At 44.2% G+C, this 14,535-nt stretch overlaps 1 protein-coding gene across 1 annotated transcript in view; it reads left to right on the top strand.

Moving 5' to 3' along the window:
* DCAF5 (DDB1 and CUL4 associated factor 5) overlaps nucleotides 1-14,535 on the top strand; it is a 351,953-nt gene that overhangs the window by 38,266 nt on the left and 299,152 nt on the right. Inside the window, exon 2 of the mRNA XM_085627298.1 lies at nucleotides 8,412-8,555. Within this exon, the coding sequence (XP_085483424.1) occupies nucleotides 8,412-8,555 (144 nt within the window). The remainder of the gene's footprint in view (nucleotides 1-8,411; nucleotides 8,556-14,535) is intronic.

The raw sequence follows: 14,535 nt of genomic DNA, 5'->3' as shown, positions 1-14,535 counted from the left end.
TCGGGAAAAAATATTTTCCTATAATTTTATAATCTAATATTAAATTACCCACAATGTTGTCTATATATTAATTAAAACTGTGTTAATATTGTCAAACTGTTGGCGAAGAAGAATATACAGTGCCTCCAAGTTGCAGTGTCGAGAGAGCCTTCCAGACCATACTTCGAGCTGCATAGCATGCCAAGAGTTTAGTCCTGTTCCTCAGTGTTGTTTTATCAGGATTTCTGTGAGCTGCATCCCAAGGTTGGCTCCATCTTGTGGACCCCTGAGTAGGGTTAAGATACCAGGTGGTACGCACACGAGCTCTGGAAAACCACAGATGGATTTATCTGCTTGGCATGAAGCTTTCAGGAGTGTGTGAAACCCAGGAGTGGACTGGGTTGGGCCAGGGAGGGGTGTGACTTGCCACTGAAAATGCATAAACCATAACACATCGTGGAGCATTTTGATGAAAAGGCCTGAGGGCGGAATTTAGAGTCACTAATGTGTGCGCTTACAAAGGTTTTATTAATTCTTTAAAGCTGCTTGGTGGGAGAGCTCTCCTTCATGCAGCAGAAGTTGGAGAAAGCCCACTCTTTGCAGGTGCTTGCAGCAGTCGGTTATGGTTCATGGCAAATTTCTCACAATTGCTTACAAACAACCCAGCAATTAAGTTACAGTAGACAACCATGTACAAAAATCAAGATCAGTTGATGGCAGTTGCCGTTATCAAGAGACCTTGATAAGCCCAGTCAAACGCGTGGAATGTGTTACCCACACTGAGTCCCTACAATCGACACCAGGACAAGCATGATAAAAAAATATAATCCTTTATTGAAGCATGTATCAAGAAGTTGGGTGGAGCCAGAAATGTGTCTTACTCCGCCCAGTCACACCTGCCCGTCAGAGGTATTGCCCATTGTACAATCTCTGTATTGCCCTGTAGGTCATCCTGGCACTTTAAACTTGTATTTAGATACCAAAACATGTGAAGGTGTCGAATGAATACTTTTCTGTAGTGCTTTAAAGCTGTTTTTCACTGTATAGCTCTAAGCTTGCACAGAAAAACAATATGTCAACAAGCATTGGCATAGCCAATAGGTCACGCCTTTGGGATCTTATAAGTGTTTAGCCATGCAACAGTTGCATAACTAAACACTTATAAGGTCCCAAAAGCGAGACCTATTGGCTATGCCAATGCTTGTTTTAACTGCTGCAATCTAATGAAGCCTCACGGAGAACATCAAAGCGGCCGTGAAAGTGATTGCGATAAAGCGCGGCGCGCGCGCCCGCGCACATGCACTGTAGCTCCAGGCTGGCCTGGTAGCACTTTTTGGAGCCCTCACAAAATGTCTCGCCAGACCAGCGCATGCGCTGGGTCAGGCGAGACCTAAAAACAATAGGGTAGAAAGAGCAATCCTTTCACAAGGTAGGGACAGGTTGTAATTCCTTACTCACTGGTTTGAGAGGAGAAAGGGGTGTACGCCAAGCCGAGATTCCTAAAAAACCTTGTTTATTTTACTTTTACTTTAGTGAGAGTTGACTGTGGTGCAAGAGTGAACACTGTGGTGAGGTTTGATAGGAGGATAAGAGAAGCGGCAGATGGTGTACAATAGGTCCTGGCTGTGAGTTTTTGACCAGGTGTAGACCTGAGGACGAGGATGTGGACGGGGAGACTAAGTTGATAAATGAAGAAAGAGAGGCTGGGAGAAAGTGTTGATCACTGAATTACAGTTTTATATTCAGTGGCACAGACTCCTATTGAAAGCAAAAGAGCATAAAAACATGATTCCATTGCCTTGTGAAAGGAGGTTACTTCTGTATAGGCAGTGCCACTCATCTGAAATTGGTGCCAACTGGGACTTTACATTTCCGTCTACACTTATTTTTCTTCAAAGGCTCCATTGACAAATGTTGAATATATTCCACATCTCCCTCTGGATAGGAAAATTAAGGGTCTCTTTCCAGTCCCACCCATCACAGCTTACAAACACTCCCTGACCATGTCATACCTACTCACCAATAATAAAAGAATAAATGCTGTAACAGTGGTAACAGAAGGAACTGCCCTAAAGGTGGAAAAAAACATAACCTCCCTCAATGTTTGTGGCTAAATAGCCAAAGTAACACCAAACCAAACAAGTTAAGAGTCAATGCTAAAGGCTTACTTGACTGCAAGTTCCAAGGTGCTGTACACATATAGGCTAAGCAGAAGCAGCACTCCAGAACAGGTTAGACCACCACTGTTTTGTTAAACAGTAGCCAAGCAGCAATACCCCCTTTTTGCCCCGTTTATTAATTGCAGAGCATAATTTAACGGATTTATAAGTTTTGAGGTTTCAAAGATCATGTCATAAGCACAATAGTGGGACTCGACCGCTAATTCTGAAAAACTGCACAGGTTTGTTACACTTTAGTTCATCACATGCTGCGATTACAAACGATGATCTGCCTTTGCATGTGGTTGTACCTACTCAAAAGGTCTCCTTTCAAAATGTGTGCTCTGCATGCAGAGCAATTTCGTGATTTGTTGGTGGAGTGGGAATGTTATTTGATTTAGAGTCCAGGGCAGACCAGTCCAAACAAGCTGATCAAGCGGTGGTTGGCAGTAGACGCTGCATGTAAGAGGACAGGAAGGAGCTCTTACGCAAGGTGTTTCACACTCCGCTGTAGATATTCGGTTTTCATTACAAGGCGTTTCTGTCGTAGTTTCTCCAACGTGTTGTGGATAATTACAAAGTAAGTTACTCCAAGAGAGGGTCCTACAATAAAACCATAGCAAGGAGCATCATCATTGCAAGCATGGAGGAATGAGGCGGAAGATCTTTGAGCGGCGTGGGAAAGGAGGACCGTGCACTGGCAGGAAATAAGGAGCAGGGCAAAGTTGGCCGAAATTTGTGACCAATCGAAGAGCGGAGGGAAAGTAGTTGAGTGTAGGGCGAGGAGGTCAAAGAGAGACCAGGTGGACCGGAGTGGCATGAGGAAGATGGTGCACATTGGGCACTGCTGACAAGTCCTCATTGAATGTGCTCTGACCCAAAAGCCCTCCATCGCCATATTAAACTTTCCTGTAAAGCCTTGGTATATGGTGCAGGAAAATACCCCAGTGGCATGAAAGTTGAATGTCACTTGTAGACTGAAGCACACATTGTATCATCCACTAGGCTAATAAGGAAAACATGGCTTCAGGCCTATGTGTTTAGTTTGACGGCTGCAGCTTTTAACCTTGCAAGTAGACCTATAAGAATATCCTTTTTTGGCACGAAGGAACCACTCTTTTAAATATTAAGTCAGTTACCCAAAAAAATGCCTCGTAGCCTACAAGACATTATGTCTAGCATTTAAAAGTAGAGCATGTGAGAATGTAAGTTTAGCATGTTCCTACACTGGCTGGCCCCCAAAAGCTATTTTCACTGTATAAGTCTGTAGCTGCTTGTATGAGAAAAACTAAAATATTAAGTAATTGACAATGCTAAATTTGTAACTTAAGTTAACCCTAAGCTACAGAGTCCACTCAATCACTGTTTTTAATATTTATCAAAAGTCCAGTTGAATAATCAAGTTGGATTTTTGATACAGCTACAGGAAAACTATTATAAAGTTCCACCTTTCATGTCTGAAGCTCCAGTTGGCTAATTAGTATTACCCTGCCTGAAGTTAGACTCCCTGTCAGTGATTTCCATTGATGAGGTATGAAAACTGCTCCCAGAGCAGAGCCCATGGCTTGGGACTTTTGACAGGAAGACCTAGGAATGTGAGAATCCGCTCTCTGGAAGGACAGTTAGAGAGGGTTTAGGAACTTCATTAACTTGAAAGGGACAATGGCGAAACTTGCTCATTCATTGCGAAGTGTAAAGTTAGACCTGGGTAGAAGGGACCTTTTAATCCAAGGGCACACTATTGCCATCCAGACTCCATCCCAGTGGAAGGGAGAGCTGGTCCCAGAACCAGATGGTGGGATTGAGGAACAGGTGATTGCGCATTTCTCTGGAGATGCCCCTGGGTCCACCACCAGTGTCCTCCAGGGGCAGGAAGGTCTGCCATCTTGGATTTCACCAGGCACAATACACGTTTTGATAGTTTTCAGTAAGGCAAACAGTATGTGCTGCTAAAGAGGCAGAAGTTGAGCCTCAGAACTTTGTGCCCAGTGGTTAGCAACTGTCCAGGAGTCATCCCCTCCCACTTGCTAGTGAATTGTAACAAAATTGACCCAGCTCCTTTAGAACACACCTGGACCTGTGGATGAACAAAAGAGGAATAAACCTGCTGTCTGTGACCTGCGTGGATGGCTGGATCTGCTCCCACTAGTGCTCAGGGCAAAGAAGTGGGGCTACAGGTACACACACATCTGCCAAAGGCCCCTTTTCCTAGAGTCTAGGAGATCAGTTGCATCATGACCCCACATGGACCCTGCTGATGGCATCTACTAGTGTGTGTCCTGAACCCTAAGTGACCCTTCAGCCGATTTGTAAGCAGTAGCACACAACTGTTTTAGGCTTGTACTTAGGGCATTTTTTATTACACCTATACTAGTTGGGGCTCAAAAATGGATTTCGTGTCAGACTTTTACTTGTTCCTTTTTATCTTTAAAAATCAGCATTTCTCTTCCCCTCCTTGTTGTGGTAGGTGGCAGAGAATGCTTCTCAACCATCAGATGTGACACTTGGGGTCTGATTATTGAATCATTATGTATTGAATCTGATAAATAACATTTAACCGGGACTCAAAGTCTGTCCCTAAGTGTCGCATGGGTATTGTTTTTTTTTTTTTTTTTTTAGGAAGTTAGCATATTTTCCTAGATCTTTCCCCAGTTAGAAGAATCTCTCATGAAAACTTCAGGATGGGCCTGATGTACTATTCACATTCACAAACCAGGCATGTGCATCTTGCACACTGACTTGTTTACGAATGGGAATGCCATTTGCATCGCAGCCTGCTTGCTAATACATTATATGTTTGCAGGGAGCACAGAATGACCGCCCTAAAGAATATTATTAATTATGCATCTCATAATTTACAACCCCCTGTGATTGGCTTTAAATCCAGGGATGGAGGCCCAAGACTGCCACCCCTTAATTTGCTTTCCTTGGTGGGGATCCTTTTTTTATTTTATTTTTATTTTTTAAAGAAACATCCTGTGTCCATCAAAAAGACAAATTATGTTTTTTTTTTTTTTTTTTTTTTTTTTTTTTTAAAGTTTTGCGTTTGGTAAGACATCTGGGAATGGCTTCAGTTATCCTTAGGACTACTGCCTGCTCATCGCCGAGGCCGCTGTCACTATTCTCAAAGGGAAAGCTGTCCCGTGGTTCATCATCTTTACAAATCAGAAGCCACCCAATTTGAGATGTCTGGATCTGATCAATGCTTTGCGACCGCAGTTGCAGTCACGAACCATTGGCACATTCCTATTTGAATGGGAGGTTGGAGGAGGCCCATCTTTCACGTCCTCTCGTATTTATTGTTTGGATGGGGTTGTAAAAGCCCCTGTACGTGGAAAAGAGCTTCTTTACTTCGTAAAATCATGTTTTGCCGGCTCAAACCCCGTGATTTTGCAATTTGCAGGCTTTGCAAGCACAAAATACCTTTGTGCATCAGGCCACGTTTTGGGTAATAGTTACACTTGCCAGTGCTTAGAAATGGAAACTATGAAGTGTTATATTAGAAAAAAAGGAAGTTACTATTATTGTTCTGAATTAAGTTTTGATTGCAAAATTAAATGTTGCGTCCGGATTTATTATTCAGCTGTCCTCCCTGCACACTCTTATGTGCTGTACAAAGATAGTCACTTGATCTTTTTGGGCGCCCAAAAGAGGAAATTCTTCTTTTAACCAAACCGATACAGATTTTTGTGTTTTTTGGATTTGAAGATCGCCATACTTCCCATTTTAGTTCGTTTTTTTGTTCTGTATTTTCAAATGTCGGACCAGAGGTTTATCTGTAGTGGACTTGACTCATTGGGTTAGAGAATGGATTACCTTCAGGGCGTTAATCTATGTCACCTGGTCACGTGTATGCATTTTGACCAGGGTTCAGTATGTTCTTTTTATCATTTTCTGTTGGATCAGGGAATGATTTTGGTTTCTGGATATTGTCCTTGTTACAAGTCAGCACTGGTCTGCTGGTATCTCCATCCATCTCCCAACCTCTTAAAGCAGAATCATGTATTTACCTATTTATGTATTAGGCAGAAGATGCACATTTCCTCAAGAGATGCTGTTCATAGCAGCATGGCCGCTGTTTAAAAGGTCATATACAGTTTGGGTGGTAACAGCTAATGATGAATGCTAATTGAGGGAAAAAATAAAAGCAGGACAAGTTGATCATAATTGGCTTTACAACTTGGTATATGTACACATTTACATAAGAAAGTAAAGGGTGGGTCTATGGGTGCAAGGCTGAGTGCGGATAATATGTAGCCACGTTTAGGCATGAATAGTTAAGTCTTTAAGACGGTGATAAATGCATGAGGTAAGAGATGGAGCATGTTTCAACTGGAAGTCAATTCTGATAGTATATGCACCTAATAGTAATAAAAGCAGAACCGGAAGTTAGAGTAGTGAGATTTGGGGACAGCAAGAATGTTTAGGTACGTTGAGCGAAGGTTGCGAGAAGGTACGTAGGTTTATTAACATCTAAGATGGGTAAATGTGAGAGAAGTTACTTATAACTTTAAAAACAAGAATTAATAGTTTTAGTTAGCACTGTCTTTTTTGCAGGTAACCATCTGCTTTGCTGTCAATAGGAGGATGTTAGGGTGTTTATAAAGGATTCTAATCGCAAACGTTCGCACTTTGTCCAGTGGCATCCGTGGAGGAGGTCTGACCACTAGGCTGTTGCATTAGTCCAAGTTGCTCAGAACAAGTGTACTGTGTAGTTTCTTTGCATATGTAGAAGGGGATGTGGAGACAGATTTTGTGGACTTGTATTCGGTGGTGGTAGCTAATCAAATGCTGGGGGAAGAGGGATGCTGTGGCCTTTGTAGTCGAGGTTTGTGGTCGAAGTGTGGGAGTGAGTTTGTTGCTAGGAAATAGAAAAAGATTTAGAAGGGAAATCATTTCTGACTTTGAGGAGTTCAGCATAAGGGAATGGGTAGGGATCCAGTGGCTGTCCTGCTGAGACTTTGGACTGGAGTTAGCAGATCAATGCTCAGAAGGAGAACAAATATGTAATTGGAGTGTAGATGACATGACAAACCAATTGACTTTATTATATCACCAAGGGATAGGATGTAAAGAGTAGCATAGATGACCCTGACCCCACCCGGAAAAGAACCCTTGAGGCAGCCAAATAGGGCTAGAGATTGAAGACTGAATTGGGTGGTCAGAGAGCGACAGCAGCACTAACCAGTTGAGTGCTCTTAGTTGCTCATAGAGTTGTGAAAACAGAAAGGAGAGTAGAGTGGTTTGTGGTATTGAAAGCTGCAGGGGCCAAAGCAGTACCAGTATAATTGAGTTTTTGTGTGGTGTACAGATGTCAAGAAGTGCTGTTTAAGTAGAGAGTACACCATTAAAGCTTGGTTTGAAGGGGTTTTGTAGCTTATAGAAAATAAGAAATGCAATGAGGTGGCTAAAAACAATACACTTCAAGATTTTATAAAAGAGATTTGTGAGACGGATAGTACTTAACAGGATTGGACACATCCACAGTGGAGTTCTTGAGTAAGGGTTGGACAATAGCCAATTTGAAGCTTAGAGAGTGAGATGAGGTGTAGTGGTGTGTAGTGATCTTACGGTTATACCAGACTTTTACCTCTTTGCTTCCCCCTCCTAGATGAGTGATGGTCATGAGTATCTTACTTTTTTTGGTCCCTTTGGAAAGCACTGCCAAATCTTTGCAAAATGTTTATAAGTTGTATATCCTGTGATCTCTATTTTGTGTCTGTTAGTTTCCCCATGCCAGTCTTTCAAAAATGATGAGCAGCACATCAAGAATTAATTTGGGATATTCACTTTACTTTCAAAAGTAGGGAATTGGGGGAGGGGGACTTTTCAAGTAAAGAGTGAAGGAACGGTACAAAATACACACTGGATGTGAATATATAACACAATATTTACAACACATAAATAACATTTCAAATAAAATAATATAATTTAAACAATACTGGTATTTTTACTGGAGCCAGCCTTTAAGTTATGTTAGGGGCGATTTCTTCTGGTTATTTTTTTTTAATATTTCTCCTATAAAGGCCTTCTGCAGCTGAGGCAGCATCAGCTCAACCCATGTGGTGATATTTTTGCATATAATATAACAAATTACAAGGGGGTTTTAAATGGGCAGATTCCTGTATTACTGGACTGTGCATACTTGCCTCATCTCTGATGATTAGGCCAGCTGGTTTTTCAGAGCACTGCTGTATGGGTTGGTGTTTATTGTAACTTAGCAAATATTTGAAAAGTGTATTGTATGTTAATATACGTGTTTCTCCTTCGCAGGTGGAGATGACCGCAGGGTCCTACTTTGGCACATGGAGCAAGCCATTCACTCGCGCGTCCACCCCGTTCAGCTGAAAGGGGAACACCATTCCAATATCTTCTGCCTGGCCTTCAACAGCGGGAACACAAGAGTGTTCTCAGGAGGTAAGCACTGTGTGCACAGACCAGCTCAGCTGCGAGCTTTGGCTGTATAAGAGGGTGTTGCAGCGAAGGGCTTCTAGTGACTTGTATCATGACTATAATAGTTGGATCACTGTTTGAGAGTACTGGGTGTCACCGACCTCTCAGCTGTGAGTCGCTACGCCATTTCTGCATCTTAATATGCATCCTCTTACCTGTAGTTTATGCTTTTCCAAGCACAAGACTGCAAGCATCTCAATTCAAGAAAAATAAAGCCATGGTAAAGCCAATAAGCCTGTATTTGATATACAAATACATGTAGCGTATACATTTAAGCCAGACAAGCAGCACACGTTGGACTGAAATAAAGGAACTAAAAGATGGCAATATTGAAGGCAAAGGAACCGTTATTACAGACAGTCTTTCATTTCAGTGAAACAGGGGGAAATAGTAAAAATCCTCCCTGGTGGCAAGTTCGAGAAGCTGCCGGCGGTGGTTGAAGGTGGGCTGGGGGGAAACCGTAAGCGCACTCAAGAGGGAGAGCAAAAATTAGATCGGAGATTGTTGCATACAGGAATAACGTTGAGCACTCGGGGGAAGAAGGGAGGGAACAGAGAGGGGAAACAGAAGAACAGAGCACGATTAGGGAGAGAGCTAGCGGGGGGGGGAGACAGTGAGGACTATTGTTGTAAAGTTGTCCCTCAAGTAGTTAATTGGAGGACTCAAAGAGAAGTGGTAGAATACATAAAGACAGCCAATAGCAGTAGGTGAGATCTGAATGTTCCATGTGGCTGAGGCGAAACGTGGTTGGCAAGGTCCCCGCCACTGGCTGAAAGAGGGTGGCCAAAGAAAGACCATGTCTGATCGAAGCTCACGCTATGTATATTGTAAGCAGTAGGTCTATTTCACCGCTATGCTGTCAAAACCTAGTCCTTAAAAAAGAATGGGATGAACTACTCACACCTACCTACACAGCACAGCTTGGGTACTATGATTTGTAAAGTTATATCGACTGTTTTTTTACGTGTCCTCTGAACCCAAAAGGGCCTCATTAGACATTATTATGCGGTTACTGCTTACATATGTTACATTGTGTGCTTCATTTGAGACGTCCCTGTGGTTTTAAGACTATGATTCACAGAAAGTATGTAATTCCCATGAATTAAGTTGGCAAGGTGAGTTAAACTCAAAATGGTGGAGCCCTCCTGCAGAATGCGGCAAGGGGTTCTTCAGTCTCTCATATCCCACAAGGATTCGTAGACCTTTGGGCCCCCTTCTCTACAGGTGCCTGCGTTACGCCCTAGCGTAAAACCCCACCACAAAAACTGTTTGTTATTCGTGGGTGCAAAATCACTTTGAATTACAGATGTTGCAGTGTTTGGGAATCGTGAAATAACATGCTAATTATAATATACGTAACTCATGGAGCTATTTATGCATTGTAGACTCCTACTAGCATTGCAGGATAAAAGCGCTAAGCGCATTTTTTGTGGCAGATTGCGAAACATGTTAATATTGTTCCATTTTATTTCACTTAACTGCCAAAGTTTGTGCCTGTTGCAACCACATTCCAGTTTGTGATTAATGATTGGAAAATTACTTCCGCTCCTAGGACAGCACTGGTTTCATGCCAAGGTGGTTTACTTCAGGCATCCTGTAGCAGCATACATTAAGTAAAATTATACCCTGGCGGAACCGCCCTGTCTTTCCAGGTCCTGGCTGTCACGATGGGCTTCTGACTCTGTCGGGACGATTTTGCCTGTTGGGGGAAGTACCATAAGGTGTAGTTGGATAAGCAGCAGCTATCGGTGTTAAGAGGTGTTTTTAGCAATTGAAATTAACCGGTGCAGCTCAATGGACCCCACTGCACCTGCTGCACTATTGATAGCTAGGACCTTGGAAATTAAATATTTTGTGTAGAACCTGGCTCTTACACGCATACAAGCCCACAGACCTAATTCATACGAGAGACTTCTGATTTTTAAAGCCAAACATGACTTTAATTTAGCTTTCTCCTGCCTGAAATTACACCCTTTTCAACGCAAGTTAATGGGGAAAATAAATCTCCCTAACTCTTTGTCCTCTCCCAGTGCTGGCATGGATGTAAAAGCTGTGTTGATTTTTAACATTTCTGTGGTTTGTACTTTCTTGGTGAACTTAATTCTGAAGGGAAGCCTCAGAGGCAACCACATGGCATGGCGGACGCCAAGAGAGTTGTAGAGCGTTTGAAAAGGGCCGCCGCGCATTCGGTCTTTTTAGGGCAGGTTAAATCCGTCCACGTGTCTGTGACCATGATTTGAGCTTTGTATCCCATTGTCTACTTATCACCAGCGGTTTTATGGACTAGTTCAAGTTATGGCGGAGACACCTTTTTTCTTTTTGCACCGGCAGGATGATGGTATGAGAGAAGATGATTGAGTAGTGACGTCTTTGGCATGTTTTCTTGAGGTTATAGATTTATTTACAGTTTTTGTATTTGTATTTATTGAGTTTTATATAGCGCTGGCTAGACCCGAAGTTATCCGAGCGCTTTACATTGTGAGCAACAGCAAGTTACAACAATCATCATTTATATATTTAATAAGCACATTTCAAAGTGAATGCTAAGATCATAGGCAGCAGAGAGGGGGAAGGGGGAATCATGGTAAGATTAGACGGATAGGAGGGAGAGGGGGTGGAGAGACCCCGAAGGGAAAAGAAAACATAGCAAAGAAAAGGATGAGTTCAGGGGATAGCAATTGGGAGAGAGACTAGCGTGGAATTAATGGGGATGGTGGACGAGAATTAAGAAGGGGGGAGAGAGGAAGAAAGGGACAACATTAAGTTATGGAAGTGGGAGCGGGGATAGGAGGGAGTCAAGGGGGGGAGGATAGAGAGAATACAGATCAAGGGGAGGGGGAAAAACTTTGAGTATCTCCGGAGTGGGAGCGGAGGGGAGAGGGGAGGGACGAAAGTAAAACAAAATGGTGGGACCAGGTCTGAGGTATCTTTGATAGTCAACAACAAAATGACTGGCGGGTCAAAAGTCAGAGGGACAAAAGTCCCCGATATGGACCGGGGAGTATTAATTAATCGCGGAGAGGGGAGAAGTCAAAGGGGGGTGTGCAGATCCATAGTCAGAGGAGGGGGCCGGGAATAGAAGTAAGCAGATGCTCCTGATCACGGGGGCATTGGTGATGACAGTCCTCCCGGCGTAGCTCCCGCGCCCCCATACCTGAAAAGGACTCTTAGGTCGTAGCAGACGAGATCAAGGCAGAGAACCTCTGAGTGGACTGCCAGCATGATGAATAGCGAGGAAGCAGCGTGGGCTAGGAGAGCGAGAATTCTCCAAGTTGGCTAACTGCAGACGGGAAAGCGGGTACAATGGGGCAAGCAGCGCCGCAGCACTCCCCATCGGTAAAGCAGTAACTTGCGACCCGTTGAGTAGAGGGACTGTATAGATGAGAAGAATCTTGTCCCCGATTCCAACTACCGCCATTTAGAGCCGTTACGATGGTGAAAGCGCTGCGTCCAGGCTGGAAGTAAGATCTGGAATCCACGCAAATTGTTTGTGAGGAAGGCAGCAGGGGGAGAAAAAAGGAGGTAACGGGATGGGGTCGGTCATGTCCCGATGTCCAGAAGGGTAGGTGGCGGCCGCAGGGGGACCCTGGCCAGTCTCCTCAATAGCCGAACCAGGCGGCTCCCCTGGCATTGGCCATGTCGTCTCGGTATGGGGATCTTGTCCCCAGATCGATCAGTCGCCATCTGGAGTCCGCCGACGTTTTCAGATCTTCGCCAAAACTGATCTTACATCGGCAGTCCGCGGCAATTCAATTCCGAGGGCAGTAGGAGAGGCGGACGAATAGTAGCAGTGGGACGAAGGATTCCTTGAGCCGATGTCCGGCTGGGTACGTGTTGACTGCGGGACAAACCTGGGCCAAACACCTCTTTAGCCGAACCAAGCGGCTCCACCGGGCATCGGTCATGTCCTCACGCCGTCCGCTGTCAATTATGGGGAAAATTACGGGGATAAAGAGGGATTTTGAGCGAAAATGGCATTCACTGTCCGGGAGCTCCCGTCTGGAGCTCCACTCCTGGCGGCCATCTTGCCTGGAACAGTTCATATGCCCTGAGGAAGTTCAGTAGAACAAAACGCATTGTGGTTGTGGCAGTTATTGATTTTGTCCAACAAGAATATTATTTTTGGAAATTAATAAAGAAGACATAAGAAACATTAGTGCCCGGATTGGACTTTTTAGTCGTTGTAGATTTATTTGGGTGTGCCTTGTGTTTTTTTATTATGTACTGCTTTGCAGCAGTACTACTATCAGCTGGTACTGCACAGAGTGTTCACCAAGTTGATAATAAGGGGTCGATTTTGGATGTGTTATCCTTAGTAACTAGCGCTATGCTTTGTTTTGTTTGTAGTTTCAGTGGCTGACCTCAGGGATGCTTGCTTGGTAGGCGTAAGTGGCAGGTATTGCCCAGCCCTATATGGTGTCATGTTCTTTGCAAAATATCCTGCACTGGTGTTTGCTTTATTCATAACTGCTGCAGGGAATTGAGGGCAGGGCGCATGCTGTCGCTGGGATCTAATCGGGTGTGTTTTGTCTGAAGGGTCACCATAAAGGGAGTTCAAGTATATTTTCTCTCACGACAAGTCACCATTGGTAATAGGCAGGTTTGGAGTTTCTTCATGGCTTTGTAGTTTGGCTCGGTGTGAGAAGTTGGCCTGGCATATGCTGGTCACTAGTTATAGTGGCCACCTTGCACCAGTCCAATTCGACTCTTGGTAGATAGGTTTAAAGACAACCTTTTAAAGAAAGCTATTCTAGTGGTAGCTGTGGAGAGCAGCCTTCAGGCTAAGTCTCTGAGGAATGTAAAGCAGCTTGTTTTACCTTATAATCTCTTGAATTACCAAATGAAAAGACACCACACAGGTATATATATCAAATATATATGTATTTATTTCTAAATATACTCTACTAATCTCTTTATGAGATTAGAGCCAGGTAAACATTCAAAAGATCAACAGTTCTCAATAAATTAAGCACAAATATGGCTGTAGCCCTAGGGGCGTACCAGACCATATACTAAAATAATGGGTTAACAAACTCGACTTGCAAAATGAAGAGGCCTAGGGCCTTGGGAATCGCTGGGGCTTCACTTCTGCAGTGTTAGCAGGTAAGTAATCAGCCCACAGGAGACGCGTGCAGTGTCTAAACACACACGCGGGTTTTCAATGCGTTTCAATGGCAAATGTCGCGGTTTGTATTTTACAGTTCTAGGGCACTTCGCAAAAGTCAACAGGCAAGCAACTTACAGGGTAAGTATTTCGAGGGCCAACACACACTTGGGCACCGGAGTGCACGAGTTACCTCACCCAGGGAAGCCGGGTGCATAGGTGTCCTTTGGTGTCGGGTCGCGATGCTGTTTTCAATGGAGATCCTTGAAGACTTGCTGCTTGTGACGACTGGAGAGGTGTCCGTTCGAATCCGATGATGGATTGGAGTTGCAGAAGACCTAGAAATTGAGGGGACAGAGTTCAGAGTCACTTGCCAGGGACCGGTGGCCAGCAAGATGGATGACCACAGCTGTCGCGTCTCTTCAGGTCGATGATGGTGTTTTGTCTCTTCGCTCACGAGGACCAGGAGGGATCGAAGATGACCAGCAGCTGGCTTCGGAGGTTCCCACGACGTCTGCAGCTGATGACGGTGTCGGCACCCGGATTGGAGCCAACAAGCCTTGGCAACTGCAAGTCTCGTGTAGAGTGAAGATTGGCAATGGTGCAGACCAGCAAGGTCTGATGGACTTACCCAGCGAGGGTAAGTGAGAGCAGGCCCAGAGCAACCAGGTGAGCCCTTGAAGTCGATGTGGAAGTCTTCAGGTGAGTTACTAGCCAACGGGCAAGCAACCGCGAAGACGCCTTTGCAGGAAAAGTTTAACAGCCCACGGTCACTCGGGACGGGGTAGGCCGCTGAATTTCGGTACTAGACCTGCTAGGGACTTGGACAACAAGTGGTCC

Source organism: Triturus cristatus, chromosome 9 (assembly GCF_964204655.1).
Source record: "Triturus cristatus chromosome 9, aTriCri1.1, whole genome shotgun sequence".
NCBI classification, from domain to species: Eukaryota; Metazoa; Chordata; class Amphibia; order Caudata; family Salamandridae; genus Triturus; species Triturus cristatus.
The sequence above is the reverse complement of the archived record's forward strand: the minus strand, read 5'-3'. Positions and strand labels throughout refer to the sequence as shown.